Genomic DNA, 27,162 nt, shown 5'->3' on the forward strand with positions numbered 1-27,162 from the left:
CGACTGAATGAATGAATGAATGAATGAGGGAAATAGGAAATGACAGCAGTGGTCCACTTAGGAAAGGGATCCCCTCTGTAGCCCCCCCATAGATGGAGGGTCTGGACTGATGGTGGAGCCAGGCTGAGCTCCCCTCCCCGTCCCACCCTCTGACTCCCTCCCTCCCCAGAGACTGGTTTCTGGGAAAGTGCTGGAAGCTCGGCTGCCTCCCTGGCTGAATCCTCTGTGTAGACCCCATTCTGCCCCAAGAGTCCCTGTGCTCAGAGGCTGTGCTGTGAGGACACTGGGCCAGGGACCGGGCAGTGCAGAGGAAAGGGCCTCGCGTGTCAGTGGGGATGGGGTCAGGGTGGGCAGCAGCCTGAGGCCCTCCCAGCAGCCCCCACGGAGCCTCCTCCCTTTCTTCTGAAGTGGAGTGATGCAGGATGCTGGGCACCACGGGAACCACCAGGAAAAAAGGGATGACAGCACCTTCTCACAGGTTGTCATGAGAACCAAATGAGAAAACCATGGGTGCCCAGAGTCCAGGTGGCATCTAGTGGGTGCTAAAGGGATGTCATCTGGGGTGCAGCATGGAGAAGTTCAAGACCCTGTCACCCTTTGGGATGCCCAGCACCTGAACCCCCTTCCTCTGTCCAGGGCCTTCCTCCCTTCCCCCACCCCATCTTCGGAGGCAGGCCCTTCCCAGCACAGATGCTGACAATGCTGCCCCAGCTTTCCCAGCTTTGTGGGGATGCAGGGGGTGCGGCTGGTAACAGTTGTGTTGGCAGCACCTGGCGTCCAGAGTTGGCATGAGATGAGGGGTCTGGCCAGGGCGTCAGTGGGGGTGTCCGCACCAAGCCGCTTCTGGCGTGTGATTTGGGGCGTCGTCCCTGGCTGGGTGTGGCCTTTGGGCCTGGTTCTCTGGCTCTCCCAGAGAATCCATGACACACTCAATAGCCTCTAATGAACCCCTTTCTGTTTAAATTAGTCCAAACTGGTTTCTGTTGTTTCAAAACAGAAATCTGGGAAGTGTGGCCCCCCAAAGCTAAGGGGATTGTGAGTAGCATCATTAAAGATCTAGTGCCCAGGGCTTCCCTGGTGGCGCAGTGGTTGAGAGTCCACCTGCCAATGCAGGGGACACGGGTTCGTGCCCCGGTCCGGGAAGATCCCACATGCCGCGGAGCAGCTGGGCCCGTGAGCCATGGCCACTGAGCCTGCGCGTCCGGAGCCTGTGATCTGCAACGGGAGAGGCCACAACAGTGAGAGGCCCGCGTACAGCAAAAAAAAAAAAAAAAAAAAAAAAAAAAGATCTAGTGCCCAGAGAAGGGTGGGTTTGATCTGTTCATGTCTGCTCTGTGAAGCAAGAGCACAGAAGGGAGGCCCAGCTCCACTCTGGAAGCTATACTCCAGAGGGGCTCGTGACAAACTGGAGGTTTCTGGGGGACAATGACCAGGTCAGCGTGGGTCTAGAATTCATAGTGGGGGAAGGGAGCCTGGCTTGGAGCTGAGTAGGCTGAAGGCTCTGGGGAGAACAGCCCACGGTGGTGGGGAGTGAGCCCCAAATTTACCAAGAAGCCAACAAACTTCTTCTCACTCCCCAGGGGGCCTCGCCCAAACCCAGGGATGGGGGCACATGCCTGAAGGATGAACAGGCAGAGGGGGCAAATCTCAGTAGCTGAGGATGACTGATAAGGGCCTTGATAAACCACCTGAAAAAATAGCCCTAAGTACACTGAGAAACCATTATTTTCCTACTGATCACTTAGCCAAAGGTCACAGATTGATAATTAGCGTGCTAGCGAGGACACAGGGGAGCTGGAACTCTCCTGTATGTTGATGGCTGTGTACACTGAAACCACCATTGCAGCAGGAAATTTGGCACATCCTACGGAAGTCCCGCCCACACGTGTCTTCTGACCTAGGGATTCCATTTCTAGGAATTTATCTTTGGTTACATTTGCTCATGTGCAAAATGACGTGTGAGCCATGCTATTGTTCGGTGAAAGCAAATGATGGAGGCAACTTGCTCATCCACTCACAGGGGACATCAAAGAGATGATGGATGGTACCTCCACACAACAGAAAACTGGGTAAGCGGCAAAGAGAACAAGTGTGTTTTTTGTGTACAGATATGCACGTCTCTCCAAGATAAAATAAGTGAAACTCTCTGTGTAACCACTAAGCTGCTATTTGTGTATGAAAGAAGAAAAAAAAAAACCCACATGTCTGCTGATGCACTGTAGGCAGAGACTGTGTCCAGAAGGGATCAGGAATAGTGGCTGCCTCAGGGGAGTGGAAGTGGCTGGGAGAGAAGAGAGAGTGACTTTTCACTGAAGGCATTGTAAACCTTCAATACCTTCTGAATTCGGAAAAGCATGCATGTAGTGTATAAATAACAAAATAGGAAAAGAAAACAAAATGTGACAGGAAATAGAACCTGCTAGGCACCCCGACATGAAGTGTGTCCTGGGTGTTTTGGGCAGGTGTCACTGCTCCCTCTTTGCAGGTGATGAAATGGAACCAGCTTGGAGAGGTTCAGGGAGCCACCCAGAGTCACCCAGCAAGAGAGTAGTGGGGCTGGGGCTAAGTCTGCAGTCATGCTTGGGGCAATACCTTCACTGGGAGCCAGCTGCCCAGGGCCAGTTGTTGCTGTGCCAGCCCCAGACTGTGACCTCTAGATCTGGGAAGGGGGACAATTCTAGAAACTCAGCTCTAGACACCGAGTCTGGGAGAAAGATCGTGCGCCCTGTGGAAAGGCCCTCAGTCACAGAGTTCTGGGGAAGCCAGGCCTAGCCCTGCCAGGGGACAGCTGTGTGACCTCCAGCAAGGAATTTCCCCTCTGTGAACCTGAGCGCCTCATCCAGGTTCCCACTGAGGGGATGTAAAAGCCGTAAATGAGGTGACGACTGAGAAAGCTCCCTCCTCGCAAGCAGGTTCACCCAAATAATCCAGGTCTTTCAGACTGGCCCCCGCACCTCTGGATCCCCCAAATCTCTGAGCTGTCCTGCTTCACCTCCTTCTGGGTCCACGCAATTCTAACACAAACACTCCTATTGTTTACTAAGTTCATCCGATTATTCATCCATTCAGTTTACACCTTTGCAGGGACTCCGAGCTTCAGCCTCGGGTGGCCAGGGCTATCCTCCTCTCACGACCCCACCCGCGCATCCCCGCACTTGCTCACGCCTCCCAGATCACACTCGGGCCCACAGCCCTTGAGCGCCTGGGTACAGGCACTCGGACCACGCCCGCCGCCCACAAGGACCGGTGGCGCAAGTCACCGGGGGCCCTACGGCTCCACTAGACTAGACGGGCGCCCATCGCCCCTCAGCTCCAGCCTGCGCTCCCCAACCCCTCAGCGCGGGCCCCTCCCCTAAACCGCCCCAGGTGCCCAATGAGCGCCGCGGCCCGGGCCGGCCCCGCCCACCCTGGGGAGCCCCGGCGTCCGATTGGTCCGCCCGGGCGCTGTGTCCTCCCTCCTCATATGGGGCGGTGGCGGGGTGAATGAAGTAGGAGCGATTCCTCCGCCCCCGCGCTTACCTACCAGGCCCAGCGGGGCCCGCCCCCCCCGCGCCCAGTCCAGCGCCCGCCCGACCGCCGGCCGCTGCATTGGACCCTGGCGTCCGGCTCCCCTGGTGCCAGGACTCCGCGTCGCGGACCCACGATGGCCAAGCGCAGCTCGCTGTTCATCCGCATCGTGGAGGGGAAGAACCTGCCCGCCAAGGACATGTGAGCACGGCCGGAGGAGGGAACCCCAACTTTCCGGGGAGGGGCGCCGCCCCTTATGCCTGCCTGACCTTTCTGGGGTCCACACGGCCCGCTCACAAGTAGAGCAGTGGTGAGGGTGTGGCGAGTGTGGCTGCAGTGGGAGACTGGCAGGGAAATGGGGACAGTGAGATTTGCTGCGAGCACCGGACAGGGAGTGACAGGGAGGGGCCGGGGTCTGGGGAGGGGCGGGGATCTGTAAGGGGCCTTAGTGAATAGGGAGGGAGAGAACGGCCGCTCAAGAGGGGAAGGGGCTTTGATAGAACCCAGGAGCTGGGCGTGGGGGAGACATCGAAAAGGAGTTGTCTCCATGCACTGCCGGCGGGGGGTGGGGGGAGCGGGGTGTGGCTGGAGGGTGTGGGGTGCCCCCCTAGAAACGAGGGGTCTTCCTCAGTAGTTCTGGAACCCTTAGTACCTGGGAGTGCACGGGAAACACCATGGGGCCCAGGGGCTGTCCTGGGGCTTCCTGCTGTGCATTTGGGAAGGGAGGGGCTGGCCTGAAGAGTGGACCTTAGGTCAGGAGGCTGGGACCGGTGCAGGATGGGGTGGCTGGGTAGCAGCTGCTCTTGTACCCTCGGCTTTACCTGAGCCATTGCCTTTAATCCTCACAACCACCCAGCAAGGTCGTTCTCACCATTCCATTTTACAGATGTGGAAACCGAGGCTCAGAGACGTGAAATGCTGGCTCTAAGTGGCGGAGCAAGGTCTTGAGTCTAGGACTCCTAACAAGCACTGACACCTAGGACCTTCCCTGGCCCCTGGCCAGATTTGAGGAGGTTTCCGAAGCCCCCGTCCCACCCTCCTCAATAGGTGCCAGAGCTGAGCAGTCCGATCCTATCACTGGCTCCCTTGCATGAGCCTTAGGCAGCTCACTGTCCCCAAAGCCTCAGTTTCCCTGCTGTAAACTGGAGGTGGGAATCCCTCTCAGATAAGAGCAGTGGAGAGTACAAAGCTTGAGGGGCCTGGCTGCCTAGAGGAGGGGGCGGGGGCGGGGGTGCCCGGAGGCAGCATACGGTCCAAAGTCTGGCAGCCTCCCCACCCCCGGGCTCCCGGATGCAGAGAGGTGGTGGACTGGGGAGTGGGGTGCAGGAGGACGGGGCAAGGGCATCTCCCTCACGCGCACAGTGGCCCCTGTGAGTTTCCCAGCACCTTCAGCGCCATGAGCAGTTCCAGTTCAAGGCCCCCTGGGCCTGAGGAGGCCAGGCTCAGCAGTTGCCATGGCAATGGGTGAGGGAGGGTGCTGGGCGGGCTGTCTCAAGGTGGGTTTCGCTGCGTGGGGGGGGGGTGTTGGGGCGGGAGCTGGGAATGTGGTCTCTCAGGTGGGAAGGCAGATGAGCTCTGAGAAGGGTCTCGGCCTCCAGGCCCAGCCTCTAAGCGCCCCCCACGCAGGCACTGGTATCTAGGTCAGCTTGGCCTCCTCTGGCTGGTGGTGCCTGGGAGGAGCAGCCCCTCCATCTGTTGCCTCCCTCCCCATCCCTGCAGCGCTGGCCCTAGTGCCTGACTCTAGGCTTTCACCAGCCTAGGGCGGTGAAACTGTGGACTCTGCCTACCTGGGAGCCATAGTGCCCCGTTCCAGCCCTGCCTCTGCACAGCTGAGGGACCCCCCCAGGTGCCTCCATCCCCAGGGGAGGGGCCACCAAGTTCTGAGGGTTCTGCCTCCAGAATCTCTTTCCTTGCCCTGCCCTCCTGCCTCCCCACCTCCCCCTACCTCCTTTCCTCTGCCTTCCGCATGGAGGCTGGTGTGCACAGGTCTGACCCCTCAACCATCTCTTAAATCCAGCTGTGAACCTCCGCCACCTCAGCCCCTCACATTTGGGCTACTGGCCTTCACAGCCCTGCTTTTGCACATGTGTGAGTCTTCTGCCTTCAAGGACTCCCCTTCAGGGTTCACCGGAAAACTCCTATTCACCCTTTAGGACCTCTTCCAAACTCCTGCTCCTCTTCAGGACTTTCCCTGGTGCCCTTGGGCAGTGTTCCTTGCCCCTTTCCCATGCCTTCCGGCACTTCGGGTCAGCTGGAGTTAAGACGAAGCCCTTGGTGGCAATTGCTTCTTCGTGGGCTGCCTGCACCACGTGACTCTAAGGGCAGGAACCATGACTCATTCGTCTTGGCATGCCAGGTCCCTTAAGGGACGCCTGGTCCACAGTAGGGGAGATTCAGGTGTGTCCAGGACCTTCCCATTTAATCCTCTTATTCACCCTATAACGTAGGTATGCTCCATTTGTAGATGGGGAAACCGAGGCTCAGGATGGGGAAGTCCTTTTCCAAGGCCACAAAGCCAGTAGGGGGAGAAGTCAGGATTCAAACCCAGTCTGCTGCTGACAGGCCAACCTAGCTGGACCCAGGTTGCAAGCTTGCCGGGGGGTCCTCAGTGGGGACCGAGACTCGCAAATGCCACGCAGAGCCTTTGTCTCAGGCATGGCAAGGGTTTGGAGATCACAGGAGACCCTCCCCAAGTGCTGGAGGCACGGGGGGTGGTGAGCCTGCCCCACTGGACCTCATCAGCCCCAGCTTGTCTCCCGAGCAGCATCCCTTCCAGCTGGGACTTGCATGCTTCTGAGGACGGGGAGTTCACTTTCATCCATGGTGACCCATCTTGACTGAGACAGTTCTGGGGAAGGGCATCATCACACAGTGACCACCTGCCTCCTGGCCACTTCCACTCATGGGTTTTTAGTCCGTTTAAGGGCACAGAGCACAGCTGTGCACCCTATCACCAACAGCTTCCAGAGCCCACCTGTTTCTGTCATGCTTCCTCCCATCCTTGGGTGCCTGGGTCAGCCATACAGGAGCTGAGTCTTATGGTGACCAGTGACCCCCTGGCTCCCACGCCCCGTGGCCCTGGGGACGGGCCCGGGACTATTTCAGGGTTTACCCTGATCCTCCCCATTCCACAGCCTGGAAACTGCCAAGGCCCTAAATATAGAGGCCCCACAAGGAGCCAGGCTGGGCCAGCAGTGGCAGTGAGTGGCTTGGAGAAAGAGAAGTGGGAGAGGGGCCTAGCCCAAGGGCCTCATCAGGGCAGAAAGCCCAAGTCCCAGCAGCTGACCAGGGGCCACAATTGGGCTCAGGTCCTTAAATCTGGCCTCAGCCCACTCTTGACACTGCCCCCTTCCACCCCTCTGATCCAGCCACCCAGCTCATGGCTGCCCTGCACACTAGGTCTGTTCCTGCCCGCAGGCCTTTGCCCACCCCAGTGACCCCGCCTGCAACAGGAGCCCCAAACCTCACTGTTCAGTAGGGATTCATTCGTAGAGCTGAGCAGTGGGCAATGCTGGGCTTACAGGGAAAAGCAAGAGATTCCTCACCCCTGGGGCTGCCAGGAGGCCCCAGACCAGGAGGCAGAGGAGGCCTTGTGGTGGGGGGCAGCCACTGAGGTCTCAGCCCACCCTGACCTCTCCCTCCTTGCTCCAAGTTACCCATGCAGCTCCTGGGCCCGGCCACCCAGCCCAGCTCCCATGGCCCTGATTGCTTGAGGCCCGGAGTCCCCTGGCTTTGAGGCGGTGGGATGCAAGCTGGGATGTTCCCAAGGGGCTCTCTGAAGGACAGGGCTCTTGAATGATGGAGGACAGGGTTACAGACGGAAGGAGGAGGAATCTAGGGCAGTGCTAACCTTTACTAAACACCTCCCACGGGCTGGGCCTCACATGATGCCAGGGACCCAGGGAACCTACCCTGTGAGCTGGCATTACAGGTCCCACTCTACGGGGAGGGGGGGACCAAGTCTTAGGAGACATTTCCCATCAGTGTCAGGAGAACCTTTGGAGATGTTTGTCTCCAGTAGCTTCCTCTGCCGGAAGATCCCTTTTTTTTTTGAGTTTGACTACTTTATTTTATTTTATTTTATTTTATTTTTTACATCTTTATTGGAGTATAATTGCTTTACAATGGTGTGTTAGTTTCTGCTTTGTAACAAAGTGAATCAGTTATACATATACATATGTTCCCATATTTCTTGCGTCTCCCATCCTCCCAGCCTCCCTATCCCACCCCTCCAGGCGGTCACAAAGCACCAAGCTGATCTCCCTGTGCTATGCGGCTGCTTCCCACTAGCTATCTACCTTACGTTTGGTAGTGTATATATGTCCATGCCTCTCTCTCGCTTTGTCACAGCTTACCCTTCCCCCTCTCCATATCCTCAAGTCCATTCGACGATAGACACTTAGGTTGTTTCCATCTCTGGACTACTGTAAATAGAGCTGCAATGAACATTTTGGTACATGACTTTTTTTTTTTTTTTTTTTTTTTGCGGTACGCGGGCCTCTCACTGTTGTGGCCTCTCCCGTTGCGGAGCACAGGCTCCGGATGCGCAGGCCCAGCGGCCATGGCTCACGGGCCCAGCTGCTCCGTGGCATGTGGGATCTTCCCAGACCGGGGCACGAACCCGTGTCCCCTGCATCGGCAGGCGGACTCTCAACCACTGCGCCACCAGGGAAGCCCGGTACATGACTCTTTTTGAATTATGGTTTTCTCAGGGTATATGCCCAGTAGTGGGATTGCTGGGTCATATGGTAGTTCTATTTGTAGTTTTTTAAGGAACCTCCATACTGTTCTCCATAGTGGCTGTACCAGTTCACATTCCCACCAGCAGTGCAAGAGTGTTCCCTTTTCTCCACACCCTCTCCAGCATTTATTGTTTCTAGATTTTTTGATGATGGCCATTCTGACTGGTGTGAGATGATATCTCATAGTTTTGATTCGCATTTCTCTAATGATTAATGATGTTGAGCATTCTTTCATGTGTTTGTTGGCAGTCTGTATATCTTCTTTGGAGAAATGTCTAGGTCTTCTGCCCATTTTTGGATTGGGTTTTTTTTTGTTTTGTTTTGTTATTGAGCTGCATGAGCTGCTTATAAACTTTGAGAAGGGAAGCTGGGCTTGGAATTCCCCAACCTCCAACATGCAAATACACTTCCTTTTTATGGACACCAGGCCTGAAGGGCACTTCTGAAGACAGGCCGCCCCCACTTCTTGCCCAGTAGTGGCCCTGGGCCTGGCTGGGGCTGCCCTCAACCCCAGGAATCAATTCCCCACCAACAGAGACAGGAGGAACCAAGCTGTCCTGGGTTGCCTGGCCCATTCGTTCTTTTCCAGATGGCTGGGAGCTTGAGGCTGATGGTTTTATTCGTTCATTCATTCATTCATCCAACAAACACTCACGGGACCCCGTCTTGTGCCAAGCCCTGTCAACACAGAGGTGGTCCCCACTCTCAGGTAGCTCATAGACAGGTAGGGGAGGCAGCTGATGACAGTACATCACTAGCAGTGCTGGGACGGGGCTGGCGGTGGGATGGCAGGGGAGCCCTTACTCCGGGCCTCTGGGACAGGAGAGGGCTCTTAGTGAAGGGGACTGAGGAGGGGTCTTGGGAGGACTGGGAAGGCAGTCCACGCGGGAGGCACAGGAGGAACCAGGTCTGAGCGGAGAGAGTGAGGGGCTGACTTGGTTGAGGGTAGGCTTTTGTGACTGTTGTTTCTGTCTTCCCTGGCTGGGCCGGGGCGGGGGTGGGGGGCTGTGGGAGCCGGCAGGAAGGAGAAGCACCCTTTCCCGAGCTGGAGAAGCAGCGGGCAGGGGAGCCTTGGTGCACGATCCTGCCTTTGCCTCACCAGCCCCCTCCCAGACGGAGGGTGGAGGTATACTTTCCTGCCTGAGGAATCTTTGGGTCCCAGCCCAGGACCTGGTGCCTCAGCCTTGACCGTCTTTTTCCTGAGGTCACTGGGAGCCCCTGGAGGAGGAAGGAGGGGTGCCCACGGCCGGCCGCCCCATCAGTCAGCCCCTCCCCGCCCGTCTCTTGCAGCACGGGCAGCAGCGACCCCTACTGCATCGTGAAGGTGGACAACGAGCCCATCATAAGGTACTGCCCTCGCCCCGCCCCCACCTGAGGGTGAGTGAGATGGGCTGCCCCCGGCCCGTTCCAACTCACACATCTGGTGTGTGTGTGTGTGTGTGTGTGCGTGTGTGTTGTGTGTGAGATTTGCGTGGAGATTTACGTGGCGAGGGCTTGGAGCATCTGATTCCCTGGAGCCCATCAGGCCCTAACAGCCTGCTAGGAGGTAAGAAAGACCCACTAGTCTTGCTAATTACTGACCTTAACGCCCATGGAGGGATTATCTCCCGTGGGCTGGGTGCTCAGCCAAGGGCCTCTCACCGACTCTGTTGCTCTTTACAACCCGCAGAAGGGACAGATGATGATGACTAGTTACAACAGCTGTCACTTAGGGAATGTGGTCTCTGCCAGGCCCTGTGAGAAACATTTTCCAGCCCGTTTAATACTTCCAGTGAGCTCCGTACAATAGCGTCACATCCTGTTTACAGAAGAACTAACTTGCCCCGAAGGGCCACTTCCCCTGGGCATCCCTTTCTCCGTGGGCTCCATGATTCTGGCAGGGTCTTTGCTGCTTGGTCCCCTCTCTCACCCAGGCCTTTGCCTCAAAGTTCACGGCCAAAGCCCCTCAGCTCTTATGCCCATCTGGGTGTCCACTGCTGATTGATAGCCAAGGCTGCCAGACTCACAGTTCTTCTCACTGCAAACGCCTTTTTCCAGATTCTCTCCTGAGCACGGACACCATGAGGGGGGAGACATGCGTGCTCTGATTGTCTCAATGACAGACAGAGAAACCAAGGCCCCAGGGTTCAAGTGGCCTGTCCAAGAACTGGTTGGGATGAAGGTGATCCCCTGAGCCTTCATCTGGGTCCTTGGGGAGTTTCACCTTCCCCATATCCACATACCCTGCTGAGCCCTATGTGTTGAAGGTTCTGTCCTGGGGGGTTCGGCCAGAACTGGGTGAGGCTTTGCCCATACAGGACCTCTGTGGGTCAGGACCCAGACCTTGGCTCTCAGGGCCCCCAGGAGGACTCTCTGTCTCCAGAGTCAACTTGGCCATCCCCCTGCCAAATGTTTCCCCAAATGGAAAATGACCTGATAGACGCAGCCTGTGCCCCACCCAGGGCAGAGAGGAAGGTCAGGAGGGAATGATTGGTGATGGATGGTGGGTCCGGGACAGGGAGAATCATCACCTAGCAGAGCAGTTTTTCCCAGGAATGGAGGCAGATGTGGGGAAAGGTGGGCTCAAGCCACACAGCCCCGCCTTGTCCCAGCCCGGGGCCTGTGGGCGGCCCAGGCAAGTGCTGAGGGTCCTCTCTTGCAGGACAGCCACTGTGTGGAAGACCCTGTGCCCCTTCTGGGGCGAGGAGTATCAGGTACACCTGCTGCCCACCTTCCACTCGGTGGCTTTCTACGTCATGGACGAGGATGCCCTCAGGTGGGTGGAACCCCAGTCCTCAAATGGGGCCCAGACCCCACCACTTGTCCCTCTCTGGCCCATTTCACTGCTGGCACTGCTAGTCACGGCATCCTCTTTACAGCCTGGAGGGAGGGGTAGCCCGGGGGGATCTGGAAGGTGCAGGGTTTGGATGTGCGGTGTCTGTGTATGTGTGTGTGGATTCATTGTGCTCTCACCACATCACGCGTGTGCACATGCACTGGGCTGTGTGTGCACGGGGCTGCAAGCTAGGAAACAGGCCCCCGGAGAGAAGAGCTTGGCATGTTTGTGGGCATGCGTGTCAGTCCACGTGCGGAAACATAGCCCATGCCCATGAGAGGGCCTACAGAAGGGTCCGGCTCCGTGGGCTCCTGTAAGTGACTGGTGTGTTAGTTTCCCTGCTCCGGACAGGGGCCCCCGACCTGCGTGGGAGGGGGTCCTGGGCTCCGCACCGAGCCCCGCCCAGCTCTGTCTCCCTCTCCACCCTCCAGCCGGGACGACGTCATTGGGAAGGTCTGCCTTACCAGGGACACCCTGGCTACTCACCCTAAGGGTAAGATCCCGGCGGGGAGCCCACTCCTGCTTCTCCTCCCCTGGCCTCCCTCCCCTGGCCCCCGACTTGTCTGCCCAGTCCCCGGCCCATCCTCCACTCTGAGACCCTTCTTCTGGGCTCCTTCAGGCCCCCATGCTCAGGAAAAGCCATTTCTACCCTCCCCAGAAGGGCCGGTGGCCCTCTCCAACTCCTGCACCCCGGCCTCTGTGCCCCATTCTGCCCCCGCCCTCAGTTGGGACCACATCCCCTCCAGGGCAAAGAGGGGCTGCTAGTGGTGGGACCTGAGGCCTCTGCAGGCAGAGGAAGGGGCCTCTTTATGATGTGTGGCCAAGGTGTGGGAACCCCTCCTCCCAATCTGGCTGGCTCTGTACCCCACGGGGTCCCCTCAGCCTGGGTCCTAGTGTCCTAAGTCTGAGGGGTTGGCCTGGAGCGGGGCTAGGCTGGAAAGCGCCTTGGAGGATTCTGGGGGTGCTGACGTTGTTTGGACGGGTCAGCCCTGCCCCAGCCTCACCGTGTGACCTGGTGCTGCCTCCTCTGGACTGAGTCCCCATCTGCCAATGAAGGTTCAGACCAGGAGCTCTGAGATGCTTCAGGCTCTGCTGGCCGGAGCCCCTGTGACTCTCAAGGGGCCTTCCCGGCACACACCTGCTCCGGTCTGTGAGGCTGGGGCAGGCCTGGGGGCAGGGGCGTCTGCTGACTCACGGAGCCTCTTGGCCCCTGCCAGGCCTGAGGCCTGTCCTGCCTGTGGCCCCAATGATGCCATTCCCTCGTCGCACACCTGTCTGGGCTTAGGCCTTCCTCCCAGCACCCCTGGGTGAGAGCCACTCTCCCCCTGTTTTGAGATGAGGAAACTGAGGCAGAGAGGCCGGTCCCAGGATGGGTCAGGGTCAGGGCCACCAAATGCAGCGTGGCCCAAGAGTGAGGACTTGGACTTTGACCCAGGCTCTTTTAACCACTGTTGTTCAGCTTCTGAACCTCAGTTTCCCCATCTGTCACTGGGGACAGCGGCCCTGCCTCGCGAGAGCTTGAGAGGCTTCCGAGGGGACTGTGCAGGGGCCCGTGGTGCCTGGAGGGGCTGAGAGAGAAGGGCCAGGGCCCTGGCTGAGCCGCGGCCCCTCAGGTTTCAGTGGATGGGCCCATCTGACGGAGGTCGACCCTGATGAGGAGGTGCAGGGCGAGATCCACCTGCGGCTAGAAGTGGTGCCGGGGACCCAGGCCTGCCGGCTGCGCTGCTCTGTGCTGGAGGCCAGGTGAGCCCTGGGAGACTAGGCAGTGGGCCTCACAAAACTAGAGAAACCCACTGTGGATGCTGGGCCTCCTCTCCCCCCGAGCCCACCTCCTGACCCCGTGCCTTCTCCCTGGGCACACGGGGGCGGCTTCTCTGACCTGAAGACATTTCCCAGGTGACCCCGCTCAGGAGGCTGTGTCTCTTAGGGGAAGGGATGATGTTCTAATGCCGGAAATTCAGGCATCCTAGAGCAGTGGGGGTGATGGGGGACAGGAGCCCCTGAACCCTGATCATAGAGCCCCAGTGCCAAGACTGGGCTTCCCCTGGCTTTAACTTCAATGTGAACTTGGCCCGACTTGTGAGGTGGGCGGGGGTCCTCGGTGGGGTGGGGTGGGGTGGAAGGAGTTGCTGAAAACCTCCAGATGGGAGGGGCGGGGTTCTCTCCAGGAGCGACAGTGACTTGGATGGGAAGATGGGCCTGTCACCTGAGACAGGGAATCCCCCACCCCTAGCAGGGTATTTTTAGCTGCAGGCCCCACTCCCACCTGGGCCTGAGTGTGAGTCACACACACTCCATGAGAAGCCAGGCCTTCCTGTCTGGTTCCAACTCAACTCCGCCGGCTGCTTGCCTGGCTCTGGGGTGGGAGCAGGCAGTGGCCCCCAGCCTCTGCCTGCGTCCCTTGGAGGCACACTCTGGCGGGCCGGTACCTGTGGAGGAGCCGCGGGGTGGCTGGCCACTCTGGGAGGAAGACCTCCCTCCTGAACATGAGGCCTGTGGCTCCCCTGGCTTTATTTTCTGTCCTGGGGCTGGTACGTGGAAGAGGCGCGGCCAGCTGGGAAAGGCTTGGCCTTGGGCAGAATCACAGTCACGTCCCTCACGCTCTGTCATCCTCGCGGGCCATCCACGCCTCTGCTCACCCACTTCCTCCTTCCTCAGCCTCGCCCGGGCCGGACTCTCTGTAACCCGCATACTCACACGCTCACGCACACTCGCACACATGCACACACGTGCACACACGCTGCCCAGACTGTTGGGGACACGATGGCTGGGCCAGCCCGGCCTCCTCTTAGCAAGTGCCTGGGTGGGGGTGGGGGGCAGTGGTCGGTCAGCCCTCTGTCTGGCGTGTGAGGGGACTCGTCCCCCAGGCTCCTTGGCTCCAATCCCTGTAAGGAGCTGCCTTTGTGGCAGAAACAGACAAAACATTTCCTCCTCATCTTTTTGGGCAGATTCTCAAGGCCAAACTCGGGAATTTTATTGGACAGTTCTGAGGAGGAAAGAAAAGCAGTCACGAGAGGCATAAAATGGAAAAGACGGAAAAGAGCAGAAAATAATATTTCCAGGGAAGGGAACAGGGCTGGGCTTTGTGGTTCTTCCAGAGGGTTCTAAGCTGGGGGCACCGCGGCCAGCCTTGGGCTTCGTAAAGGACCATCTGTGGAGAGAGGGCAGGATGGTGGTCGGGGCTGCTCACCAAGGCCTCCCTCAAGTAGGGGGGATGTTGCGGGGACAGGCCTTCTAGAAGCCCATCACCTCAATTCAAGGGATTATCTTCTCCATTTTACTGATGCGGAAACCGAGGCTCAGGGAGGTGGCCCTTGCCCTGGAAAGGGGGAGGGGGAGGGGGGCGCCCCTGGCCCGGGCTGTCCCACGGCTGAGCTTGCCTTGCCTGCCCCGCCCGCCAGAGGAGGTGCAGCGGCCGACCTGCAGTGGCCGAGTCAGAAGGAGCCTTGGAGGACGCCCCCACCCCAGGGGTCCATGGGGTGACCGCGGTGGGAATGGCTGGAAAGCTGACAGCCACCCAGCTGGCCAGGCCCAGGACGAGCCCAGGCCTTTCCAGCCCGGCGTGGGGTTACCCCACAGTGGTGGGGTGTTAGCCCAGGGGACGCTTGGTGATAAGTGGATGCTGTCCTCCCTCGCAGGGACCTAGCCCCCAAGGACCGGAATGGTGCATCTGACCCCTTTGTCCGAGTGCGCTACAACGGCCGGACGCAGGAGACCTCGGTGAGGAGGCTGGGGGACCGGGAAGGGGCAAGGGGTTTTTCACCATCACCTGGGAGGTCAGGTTGGGCCTGCAGTCTTACAGAGGAGGCTCAGAAAAGTGGGGCCACCTCTCCGAGAGTGCACAGTGGGTCTGAGCCCTTCTGGTGCCAGCTCCTGCGGCCTCAGCTGCCTTTCCCTCCTGGCCCAGATGGGCCGAGACAGCCCACCTGCGGTTAATCTGCAAAGTCCAACAGCTGCCCATGCGACTTTTCTCACCTCTGGGGAACAGCCAGGGTGGTGAGCTCAGTCCTGGCGGGGAGGGTGTTGAGACCTGGGTTCTCAGTGCAACCTCCTACCATTTTGCTGTGTGGCCTTGGACAAGTGCCTAACCCACTCTGGACCTCAATTTCCCCACTTGAGAACCAAGTAGGGGTTTGGACAGGAAGTTTTTACCTCTGCTATTTCGGGGCCTCTGCCTGGACCGAGGAGAGGAAGCTGCCTCAGGGCCCCTGCGGGGAAGGTGCGGTGTGTGGGGGCTCTGTCATTGGCTGGGCCTGGGGAGCCGCATGGCGTCAGCCCCGCCCCCACTGACCCCTTTCTGGGCAGATCGTGAAGAAGTCACGCTACCCACGCTGGAACGAGACGTTTGAATTCGAGCTGGAAGAGGGGGCGGCGGAGGCGCTGTGCGTGGAGGCCTGGGACTGGGACCTTGTCAGCCGCAATGACTTCTTGGGCAAAGTGAGCACCCTGCCCCTTCAGGCCACACCCGCCCGGCCTCCCTCCCGGCCATCCTGTCCGGCCATCCCCAGGAGGCCCGGGACTCCCCAGAGCCGCCACTGGTGCTCAGGGACCCTCGGAAGGTACCCCCTCTTAAAAGAACAGTAGTTGGCAAGGAAGAGACCTGAGGATCCCAGCCCCAGGATGCCCCCCGACCCATAACGCCTCTGACCCACCCCCAGGTGGTGTTCAATGTCCAGAGACTCCGGGCGGCCCAGCAGGAGGAGGGCTGGTTCCGGCTGCAGCCCGACCAGTCCAAGAGTCGGCGGGAAGAGTGAGTGCCTGTGGCTCGGTGGCAGGGCTGGCAGGGCTGGTGGGCTCTGGGCCCTGGGAGGCAGAGCGTTGGCGCCAGCAGGGAGACAGGTGTGCTGGTCGGGGTGGGTGATGCCGCCCCAGGTTTCTTGTGGTCCTCGCCCACCAGGCCAGCATCCTTCTCCATCTGGCCGGATCCCACCTCTTCCCCCTTTCTCACGGTCCTGGACTCAGCCCTGTCCTCAGAGCTCCAAGGCAATACACGTCTCCTGCGTTCTGTCTTCTGGCAGATTCTAGAACAAGCCTTCAGATACTTTCCCTTTAAGGGTTTCTCTGCAGACCTTAGACCAGTGTTCAAGTCCCCAAGGCTCTGAGTCAGTGTCCCTGAGCCATAGCTCCTCCCAATTTTCCAGGAAAAGGATTACCAGATAAAATACAAGATATTCAGTAAAACTGAATTTCAGATAAACCTTGAATAATTTTTTAGTGTATGTCCATCCAATATCTGAGACAAACTTATATTAAAAATACTCAATTTATCTGAGTGTCTTGTATTTTTATTTTGGTAAATCTGGCAGCCCTATCAAGGAAGCCCTCTGGCCTCTTTGCCCACTACTTAGCCCGGAAGTGGCGGACCAGCAGTGTCCCCCACCTCGGATGCTTCAGCCCTGTCTCTCCACAGGAGGCCCCAGACGCCTCCATCCCCACCCTCAACAGGGCAGGGGCTGGGCACACGCCTGTGTCCAGCTCCAAGGCATTTCCACAGAACCAGCCACGGCGGACTTGATGGCTTCTAGAAGCCACGTGTCACTTAGCCGTGCTGTGCTGCGGGCAGCAGGGGGCCGTAGAGACTGTCAAGCCTTGGTCATCGGCCTCCCCTAGAAGGGTCAGAGCAAGGGAGCTTGGAAGTTAGGTCTAATGTGGCAAGGTGCTTACCCTGTTTGAGCCTCAGTTTCCCCTGGCAGGTTGTTTTGAAGCTTGGGGATTTGATTTGCTTCCAGTGTAAAATATATACATGCGGGAGCTGTTCTCTGGGAGTTGACAGACTCAAGGCTGGGGAGTCCACATGGGTGAAGCCTGGAGTCCACAGGAGTATAGAGGTGGCGGGGAGCCAGGCCTTGAAGACGGATAGAGTTCCTCTGAGGATGGAGGCAGGAAAAGCTTTCCAAACAGAGAGAACAGCCCGGGCAAAAAATGGGAGAGGAGGCAGTGCAGGGAACCAAGGTGGAGGGCACGTGTGGAGAGACCGCAGGAAAAACGGAGGCAGTGGGGAAGGGGGCATGGCCCCGGGCAGCCTGGGTCCCTGGTGGAGAGGTCACAGGCTGCCCATTCCAGGGGCAACCTGGGCTCCTTGCAGCTGGAGGTGCGGCTGCGGGACGAGATGGTGCTGCCCTCCGGCTGCTACCAGCCCCTGGTGCAGCTGCTCTGCCGTGAGGTGAAGCTGGGCACCCAGGTGAGGGGGCCCCTGGGGGAAGGTGGGAGGGTCCAGGGACAGTAGGTGTGTCCTCCCTGTCCTTCTAAACCCACTCTGAAGAGCAGAGACCTGAGCTGTCAGGATGGTAAGGAACCAGCCAGTGCCCAGGGCCCCTCCGTCCCTTGGGAAAGTGCCCCCCCTTCCCCGTGGTCCTCTGTGGTCCTCAGAGTGAAGGGTTTGGCTTTCCCTGTGTGTCCTGCAGCCCCACCTCTCCTTGCTGCCTCCCGCAGAGCCCAGGGCAGCTGATCCTACTCATCGAGGAGACGACAAGCACGGAATGCCGCCAGGACGTGGCCACCACCCTGCTCAAGCTCTTCCTGGGGCAGGGACTGGCCAAAGACTTCCTGGACCTGCTTTTTCAGCTGGAGCTGGGTCGCACCAGTGAGGCTTGGGAGGGAGTGGCCCGTCTGAGGGCATGGTGGGGGACGAGAGCCCAGGACTCCAGGGATGCTGGGAGGAGAGAAACCTCAAAGTCCTCCTGTAGGAGGCTGATGGGTCCGATTAAGGAGGGAGAAGGGTCAGATTAGGAGGCAAAGGAAAGAGCAAAAGGCAGAGGTGGGGTGCTGGGTTGGGAGGTGGCCAGGAGGCTCGTTACTGAGCAACCAGCACAGAGCCCCCAGCCCCAAGGTCCTCCATCCTCCTCCCCAAAGCCTTGTCCCTCTGCCAACCCCCTACCCATGGGAACCTCTGCTCGTAGGTGAGGCCAACACCCTGTTTCGGAGCAATTCTCTGGCCTCCAAGTCCATGGAGTCTTTTCTGAAGGTGAGTTTGCATAGTATATTGTCTTTGTTTTATAGATGAGGAGACTGAGGTTCAGAGAGGCTAAGAGACAGAGTTGAAACTTAAACTTGACTCTTCTGTCTCCCGTCCAGGGCCCTTTAAGGATAAGAATTTCATTCACTCATTCATTCATTCATTCATTCATTCATTCATTCATGTAGCTGCAGTTTGTTGAGCCGCCTTCCCCTGTGTGCCTGGCTCTATACTGGGTGGCTGGGAGGCCAGCTGCGAGGAAGATGGCGGGCAGCAGGAGGTGGGAGACGGGACCAATGCGGCTCGCGGTTGCCCCCAGGTGGCTGGAATGCGGTATCTGCACGGCGTCCTGGGCCCCATCATTGACAGGGTGTTTGAGGAGAAGAAGTACGTGGAGCTGGACCCCAGCAAGGTGGAGGTCAAAGATGTAGGGTAAGGCCAGGGGTGATCCCTGAAGGCACGGTGGGCGGGCGGGGGGGTCAGGCCCTTTCTTCAAGTGTGTGTTTAGTGCTCTTTCTGCCTGGTCTACCTTTCGTCTGCACTGCCCACCTGGGCGTGGTCTCTGTGTCCCTGTCTTGGCTGATGTCTTTCTACGCCTGTGTCTCCGGGTACCCCTGTCCGAGTCATGAGTGCAAGCGCTGACCTCGACCTTTCTGCGGGTCTGCCCCGGGCTCACTCAGGTGCTCCGGGCTGCACCGCCCGCAGACCGAAGCTGAGGTGCTGGAGCAGAGCGCGCAGACGCTGCGCGCCCACTTGGGGGCGCTGTTGAGCTCGCTCAGTCGCTCGGTTCGCGCATGCCCCGCCGTGGTCCGCGCCACCTTCCGCCAGCTCTTCCGGCGCGTGCGCGAGCGCTTCCCCAGCGCCCAGGACGAGGTACGCCCGCTGCCGGTGGGGCTGGGCGGAGGGGAGAAAGTGGGGGGAAAAGAAGTGGTGGAGCCCCAAGATGTGGTAGGAAGGGCCTGATGGTTAGAAGCCGAGGGCGGGGCCGGGGCCGGGGGTGGGAAGGTGATGCATAGAGGTGGGGACAGCGCCAAAGGGAAAGGGGCTGTCAGAGCCCAGGCCTAGGGGAGTCCAGCCCCCAACGCTCGCTCACCCCTCCAGAACGTGCCCTTCATCGCCGTCACCAGCTTCCTGTGCCTGCGCTTCATCTCTCCTGCCATCATGGCGCCCAAGCTCTTCCACCTGCGGGAGCGGCACGCGGACGCCCGCACCAGCCGCACCCTGCTTCTGTTGGCCAAGGTCCGGGGCTGTGGACGCTGGCGGGAGGTGCCCAGCTGGCCACTGAATAGGGGTCCTTGCCTGGACTGCCGTGTGTTCCCCACTGGCTCCAGAAAAGCCTTGTGGCAGGCCACCGGTACCCTCATGTGGCACTGCACTTCACAGTTTACAGAGCTTTCTCATGGTCACCCAGTCTCATGGATAAGGGAACAGGTCCACAGGAGGAGGTCGCCCAAGGCCTCACAGCCTGTCAGGGGTGAATTGGAGCCTTCTAACCCCCAGATCTACTCACTCCCAGGCTGCACTTATGTGTTTGGCACGAGGTTGGGGCCAGGGTACCCAGTGGAACAGAATCTGTTGTTAAATCTGCAGAGGAAGGTCACTAGGTTGGGCCCAAGTGGTCTCAACTGTAAGTCCCCGAAAGGTCTCAAGCTGTGATCCGTTTACCCCTGACCCCCAGTGGGGATAGAGTAGGCCCGTGAGTAGAGCCTGTGCCATCTCAACCTCCATGTTTACGGTGGGAGTAGTACAGACTGGGTGGGGGTGGGGGGAACGGCAGTGGCCCGGCCTCTGACCCAGCAGAGCCTGGCCTTTCTTGCTGTCAACCCCCAGGCGGTCCAGAACGTGGGCAACATGGACACACCAGCTTCCAGGGCTAAGGAGGCTTGGATGGAACCGCTGCAGCCCACGGTGCGCCAGGGTGTGGCCCAGCTGAAGGACTTCATCACCAAATTGGTAGACATCCAGGAGAAAGATGGTGAGCGCTTCCCGGTGCGGCCCCGCTCTCACCTGCCGATCACGTTTGCCCCGCCCCATGGCCTCGCCCCCTTCAGTGCCTCTCGCAGCTCCACCCACAACCTGCTGTTGAAGTTTGCTCCGCCCCTCCTTCCCCTCCAGGGGGCTCACTTGTCGCCTTCCCTCCCTGGCCTACAGAGCTGGACCTACTTCGGGCCCTGAGCTTGCAGGCGCCGCTGGTGAAGGAGGGGCCACTCTTCATACACAGGACCAAGGGCAAGGGCCCCCTCATGTCCTCCTCCTTTAAGAAGCTCCACTTCTCCCTCACCACGGAGGCCCTCAGCTTTGCCAAGACACCCAGCTCCAAGGTGGGTAAGGAAGAATGAGGGCAAGTAGGGCTCTGAGGGGTTATAACACCCTGGAGGCACCTATCGCTTCCTCGGAGCCCATCCCACGGTCCACCGGGGTCAGAGAAGAAAGCCAGGCAGATGCAGGCTCCTGGTGTCAGCCACAAGGTCACTTAAGACCCATGAGAAAGAAGGTCCTCTGTTGAGGGGGTCCTGGTGTGGGCAGCGGCTGCAGTGTCTAGCCCTGGCTTCTAGGTCAGGTGCATGAGGAAGATGGGGCACTGGGAGCTCAGGGAAGCAGAGAGGGGCTGAGAGGCGTCCTGGGTTCCTGCCCTGTGCACCTAGGGGAAGTGTGTCAGCCTCTCTTAGCCTTGGTGTCTTGGCCTGTAAATTGGAGATAATGGTCCCTACTTACCAGATTGTTGAGGATTAGATGAGATGAGCTCTCTAAGGGTCCAGAGCCTGGCACAGAGCAGGATCTAGACCAATGGTATTACTGAAGACGCTATATCCCCTGGGCTGGCCTCTCCTGAGCACTTTGCTCCCAAAAAGGGCTGAGCACATATTTCCTGAATGGACCTGTTGACCCCCTAGCAGGGCCAACCTAACCCCCAGTCAGCCAGGATCTGGGGGATGGTCTCCAGGGATGCCCAACCAGCCCTGTGCAGTTTGGGGTGGGGGCAGAGGGAGTGAAGGAGCTCAGGTGACCCCTCAACCCAGGCCTCCCACTTTCCAGCTTCTTTCACTCTGGGCAGCTGCCCGGCCCTCGGGTTCCCTGGGCAAAGCCTGGCTATCCACCCTGCTCTGGGCCCCTTTCCGCTCCTTGGCACGGAGCTGTGCCATCCTCTGGGCATCCCCGTGTATCTCCCTGTGCAGCACCGCCCGCACCACTGCCTCCTTTCTGCCTCTTCTCCAGCACACACCCCAGTACATGCAGCACATCCTCCTCTGGGCTGTCCCTTCTATCCTTTGGGAAGCCCCACCCAGAGACGGCTCAGACATGGGTCCTCAGGGCTCCCCTCCAGGTTTCCCCACTCCTCTCAAGAGATGGCACTGCCCCTCTCTGCTTGTCTCTGAGGCCAGCAGGGGTGGTGAGCTTGGATGCCTGAGGGCCGTGGGGACTGGTCATTCGGATGCTGAAGGGCCCTGGTGAGTTCCAGAAGCAAGGAGATCAGCATCTGGGCGCTGGCAGCGTAGATTCAGCTTTAGCAGGTTGGGAGTCCCTCAGGGTCATGGATGTTTTAGGTCCAGAGCTTCTGTCTGTCCCATTTGTATCTCATCAAATTCGATGACGGCAGGAGTGGGACAGGGTCCGGGAGGTGGGATGTGACTTTTAGGGCCTGGGAGAACAAAGGTGAGTTGGGAAAATAACTGCAAAGGCACAGGGCCTGGTCCACAGCAGGCAGTGCTTTCCAGCCCCGGAAAGCTGGGTTTCCTGGCACTTTGCTAAAGCTCAGACCTCCTAGGACTGCTGGGAGCCCACAGAGGCCAGGCACATCTGTCTGCGCTCTGTCCTCGCTGAGGTCGCTCTCAGAGTAGGCTCCTGGAAGGGTAGGCACTCTGGATCCCCAACACCAACCCCTGATGCTGCAGAAGGGGAGACTGAGGCCCAGAGATAGGAAGTGGAGTGACCCTGGCTAGGACCCTGAGCCTCCTTTCCCCTGTTCCCCCTCTCCCCCAGAAAAGCACCCTCATCAAGCTTGCCCACATCCGGGCAGCAGAAAAGGTGGAGGAGAAGAGCTTCGGCAGCTCCCATGTCATGCAGGTCATCTACACGGACGACGCGGGCAGGTCCCAGACCGCCTACCTGCAGTGCAAGGTGTGGGCCATGCCGAGGGGGCACCTGCAAATAGGGGTACTGTGGGAGAATGCCTGGGTGGGCTGGAATGAGGATCGAGTGAGCCTCCCACCCCCTTGTCGGCTGCATCAGGCACAGCAGGGGTGTGAAATCTGATGTGAGTGCGGCGTGTGTGTCTCCTGGGGTCTGGGTGCCTGGGAGACCGTGCCCATGTCTCTGCATGGCCTTGCTTTGGCACCCACACGTAGGTCTGGGTGTGGTCCGGTGCGTGGACTGGTGTGTCCCCATGTCTTGAAGCTTTACATTGTGTATGTTTTTGGAAACTGTATTTCCAAGTATCTGAGTTGCTGCTTGTGTGTTTCTGTGTGTGTGTGTGTGTGTGTGTGTGTGTATCTACACATAACAATCACACACTTATGCGAGTGTGTGGCTCTGGGTGCACACTCTCAAGTCCCTTTCTCCTCTGTTCACGTATTAATCCATTCATTCACTCATTCATTCATTCATTCATTCATTCATCTAAAAAATATATATTGAGCACCTTCTGGGTTCCAGGCACTATTCTAAGTGGTGAGGTTACAGCGGCAGACAAAACAACGGCCTTGCCCTCGTGGAGCTTCCATCCCAGGGGAGAAGATAGACCCATAAATAAATATTTAAAATGTCAAACGGGAACCAGTGGAGACTGAGAGAGACAGGGAGGGGACAGCGTGAGGGTACAGCAGGAGCGGTGCTCAGGGAGGGCCTCTGACAGGCAGCATTTGAGCGGGGACACTGAGCAGGAGGAAGGTGAAGCGGGAGGAGGCGTGCTTTGTCCCCCGGAGTGACTGTCCTGGGCGCAGGGGTGGGAGGTCACAGACCCATCCCACGGGCCCCACCTCTAAGGACTCCCTGTTGGGTCAGAGTCTAGAGCCACAGGGAAAAAATGGTGACGGCAGAGCCACCACCACCACATACGCTTGGCAGGTTGTGGACTGCCCAAGGGCATGGCCAAGGGGGCCAGTGGTGGCTGGAATCCAGCCCACGCTCTGCTCACCAAGCCATGTGCCGGGTGCGGGCTGCATCCGTCTGGAGAAAGAGCAGCCTTTCCTAGTTCACTCAAAGCTGCCGAGCGGGCTAGCAGGGACTGTGTAGTCCTGAGAGATAGGGCAGCTTCAAGGATGGAGAGCTTCCCAGAGGAGGTGACCTCTCATCAGTGCCCGCCCCCCATGCCCCCTGTAGTGTGTGAACGAGCTGAACCAGTGGCTATCTGCACTGCGGAAGGTCAGCATCAACAACACCGGCCTGCTAGGCTCCTACCACCCTGGAGTCTTCCGTGGGGACAAGTGGAGCTGCTGCCACCAGAGGGACAAGACAGGTGGGATGAAGGCCAGGGCCCCATGGCACTGCGTCTGTCCCCGACAGGCCCCTGGAGCCCCGCCTCGCTGGCCTGGCGGGGAGCTATTTGGGCACCTGTGGGCACTCACCTGAGGCCAACCAGGCCCCGCAGGTGCTCTGGGCAGAAAGGGTCCCGTAACCAGGTGGTTTGGGAAATGCCACTTGATGTATGTGATGCATGTGGGTACCTCAGAGCCTCTGGAGGAGGCCTGAAAACGAGTTAGAATCCCGTGTCTGACACCATTTAGCCCAGTACTTCCCAAATTCCTTTGCCAGGGACCACTTTTCTGGCCCAGTGAATGAGCTTCTTGCAGAACCAGTGTTCCAAGGAACACACTTTAGGAATTCCTTGCTAATGAGGGCTGAAGACAAACCCCTAATTTGCATATTTCCACACTGGCAGCCCGATACTGGAGCTGTGAGTTGGGGGCACCCTGGGCCTTGGGCACTGGAGGGATGGCAGAGAGAAGCTTCTAGAACTTTCAGTGATGATGGAAATGGTGTGTATCTATACTGTCCACTACTGCGCATGTGCCAGCCCTGAACGTGTGGTTATTGAGCACTTGTGATGTAGCCAGTGCAGCCGAGGAACTGAGTTTTGAATTTATTTTAATTTCAATTAATTTTAATATGAATGGCCTCATGTGGCTAGTGGCTACCTCTTGGACAGTAAAGTTCTAGAATGCTCAAGATCTTCCTTCCTTATCCCTACCTGCTTTACAAAATTTTATTTTTTAATAAATTTATTTTAGGCTGCGTCGGGTCTTCGTTGCTGCACGCAGGCTTTCTCTAGCTGCGGCAAGCTCTTCGTTGTGTTGCTCGGGCTTCTCACTGCGGTGGCTCCTCTTGTTGTGGAGCACGGGCTCTAGGTGCGCGGGCTTCAGTAGTTGTGGCATGCGGTCTCAGTAGTTGTGGCGCACGGGCTTCGTTGCCCCATGGCATGTGGGATCTTCCTGGACCAGGGCTTGAACCTGTGTCCCCTGCATTGGCAGGCAGATTCTTAACCACTGTGCCACCAGGGAAGTCCCCTTTGCTTTACAAAATTCTCGCTCCCCATTCACAGAGAAGACTCAGCACTTGGAGCCCCTGGCCTGCAGGCCAGGCCGACCCTCGAGCCCTGTGGGCTCCAGGCCCTCGGAAGCTGGCCTACCTGCTGTAGCCCAGCCCTGGATTTGAGGTTGAGCAGTGGCAGCTTGTTACGAGGGCGTCCCTGGCTGGTTGGCCTGACCTGCAGCCTCTGGCTGTAACCTTGTGACAGTAACCCTTGTCATTGGTGCCGTGGGGCTCCCCAGGGCGCCACAAGTCAGGGCTGGGCAGCCGTATTTTGTGGAGCAGGAAACCGAGGCTTAGCAAATGCAGGTGTCTCTGCCAAGGTTGTAAAGCATCATGTGGCAGGGCGGGCTCATTCCAAGGCACAAAACCCCGCCTCCCCTCACCATGATCTTACAGTTCCAGGCTGCTCCCTGCTTCCTTCCAGGCAGGAATCTTCCAGAAAGTAGTCCAGCTCCCTAAGTTGTATTCTGCACAACTCCCACGTCCTGCAGTCACGGCTCAGGAGCTGAACCCGAGAGAGATGAGGGGCTGTCCCCTGGAAGTGTGGGGAGCCACAGGCAGGCCCTGGGCCAGACTTCCTGGCTGTGCCCCCAGCCCAGCTCCACCCTAGGGGCCCCCTGAGTGCATCCCTTGCCCTCTCTAGGCCTCGGGTTCCCCATCTGCATTCCAGGAAGTTGGACATAAGTGCTCACAGTGGCTGCCTGTAACTCTGTCCTCTCTCTGCCCCCAGATCTGGGTTGCGACAAGACGCGGTCCCGGGTGACCCTGCAGGAGTGGAATGACCCTCTCGACCATGACCTGGAGGCTCAGGTCATCTACCGGCACCTGCTGGGTGTAGAGGCCACACTACGGTGAGGAGGCCTGTGCAGGGGCAGCGAGTCCCACGCAGCAGAGCCTGGGCAGCCCCAGGGGATGTGCCAGGCGGGGGCTGGAGCCGGGATCTGGGCTCAGGGCCCCTCCGCAGTGGCCGGTCTCTTCCCTTGTAATCCAGCTCTGCACCTTCCTGCCTATGGCAGCCACACCTGGGAGGGCACCTGGATCTCTGCAGCATGAGGCTGGCTCATCTTAGGATGAAGGTCCCAAGGGCTATGGAAGCCCAGGGTCAGGCTGTAGCTGCTCCGTGCCCCCCGGCTGACCCAGCCCCCTCATCTGCCGAGCCCTCCCTTGGTGCCCTCAGAGCACCAGGATTGCCCTCAGCCAACTCGCTTAATTCAGTGGTTCTCAGCCCTGGCTCCAGCTTAGAAAACACAGAACGCTTTTTAAAAACAGGATGCCTGGGCCCTACCCCACTGACTCACAATCTCTGGTTGGGGGGGGTTCAGCACGGGGATATTTTAAAGCAATCCATCGCTTCCTAAGAGCACTGCTTCCCTGAGTCTGTTCAAAAGGGGGCAGTTTTCTCTCCCACACCCCTGCCCCCGGGGCCTAGAGGGGTGCCGGGCATCCTCCGTGCTTCCTCACCAACTCTTCTAGGGTTTATCTTCTGTGGCTACTGTAGCACATTATCATACGCTTGGTGGCTTAAACAACACAGGTTTATCCTCTTACAGTAAAAGTGGAATAAGCACATGAGCAGAGGGGTAAGGGATCAGACGGACCCCCTAGGGCCTAGAAGGCAACTGAGGAGGAGGAGTTTGATCTATTTTATCCAAAATAGATCAGGGAGATGGTCAAAGGGCTGAGCCAGTAGAATTCCTAAATAAGGAGCTTCAAGCACAGGGTCCGCAAGGCTGCTCACCATCCCTCCGTGTAAGCACACAGGATTGTATCTGAGTGACCCGGGGACCTTTGGTGAACCCCGGGTAGGAGCCGTGCTTAAAATGTCCCTGTCTCCTGTTCCCATAAGAATGAAACTCATTCCATGACCAGGTAACACTAGGGGATTTTCAGGCCCCGCTTGAATATCTCCCCAAGGGCCCTCTGAAACGGAAGTGGCACGGTTCAAGCTTGGTTTCCCAAGTGCCTTCCTTTGATCCACCTTTGCCGAGGTGGAGGATGAGGGGGGACCAGAGGAGGAGGCTGGACGGGGGGAAGCGGGAGGTGACCAGGGGCCGAGACCTGGGTCTACATTTCTTCCTGTACATTGAAACAGCCCCCTACCCCTAGGAGCCCCCTCCAGCTCAGGAGGCCCACCCTGGGTCACCCAGCCTTCTGGGCGAGGGCGCCAGAAGCCCTCACGTCCTGTCCTCACCCACAGGGAGAAGCACCGACAGCTGAGTGCGGGCCCAGAGGCGGGCCCTGTGCTCACGGGCCCCGGAGGAGGTAGGTGCTTCCCACCTGAGCCCCCTTCCAGGGATGGTGGGTGGGGCCTTCCAGACAGGTGCGACCCTGCCTGCTCTGCCCTCATCCCGCGTCTGCCTCCAGCCCCCGCGGACCCACTGGCCCAGCTCCTCCAGGTACTGCGGGACCTCCAGGAGGCCCATAGGTCCAGCCCAGCTGCCTCCCCACCCTTGGAGCCCAGCCGCGTCCTGGAGCTGCAGACGTGAGGCCGCCCCACACATCGCGCTGAGCCCCGCCAGGTGCTGGGAGACGCCCGTGCACTCTCAGCTTTTCACCTCGGTCCCTCTCGTTGGGGTGCACGGCCTGGGTCTCTCCTGGGCTGAGTGAGCTGGGGG

The 27,162-nt window shown here is 58.8% G+C and overlaps 1 protein-coding gene across 2 annotated transcripts; it reads left to right on the forward strand.

Annotated features, from left to right (window-relative positions):
* Positions 1-3,643: 3,643 nt before the first annotated feature.
* On the forward strand, positions 3,644-27,162 carry RASA4B (RAS p21 protein activator 4B; the record flags this gene model as incomplete). 2 transcript variants are annotated; one of them, XM_079718552.1, is made up of 21 exons in its annotated part: positions 3,644-3,708; positions 9,540-9,596; positions 10,891-11,004; positions 11,496-11,557; positions 12,678-12,807; positions 14,703-14,784; positions 15,370-15,501; positions 15,723-15,814; positions 17,128-17,245; positions 17,497-17,647; positions 17,964-18,028; positions 18,339-18,451; positions 18,700-18,892; positions 19,121-19,258; positions 19,850-19,994; positions 20,171-20,340; positions 22,001-22,138; positions 23,339-23,474; positions 25,278-25,398; positions 26,745-26,809; positions 26,912-27,162. In XM_079718552.1, 21 exons carry the CDS (start codon positions 3,644-3,646, stop codon positions 27,031-27,033), a joined length of 2,409 nt encoding a protein of 802 aa, XP_079574678.1. In that variant the 3' UTR covers positions 27,034-27,162. The 2 variants fall into 2 exon arrangements, with proteins under 2 accessions (XP_079574678.1, XP_079574679.1); XM_079718553.1 differs by lacking the exon at positions 22,001-22,138.

This window comes from Hyperoodon ampullatus (assembly GCF_949752795.1).
Source record: "Hyperoodon ampullatus genome assembly, chromosome: 14".
Taxonomy (NCBI): domain Eukaryota; kingdom Metazoa; phylum Chordata; class Mammalia; order Artiodactyla; family Ziphiidae; genus Hyperoodon; species Hyperoodon ampullatus.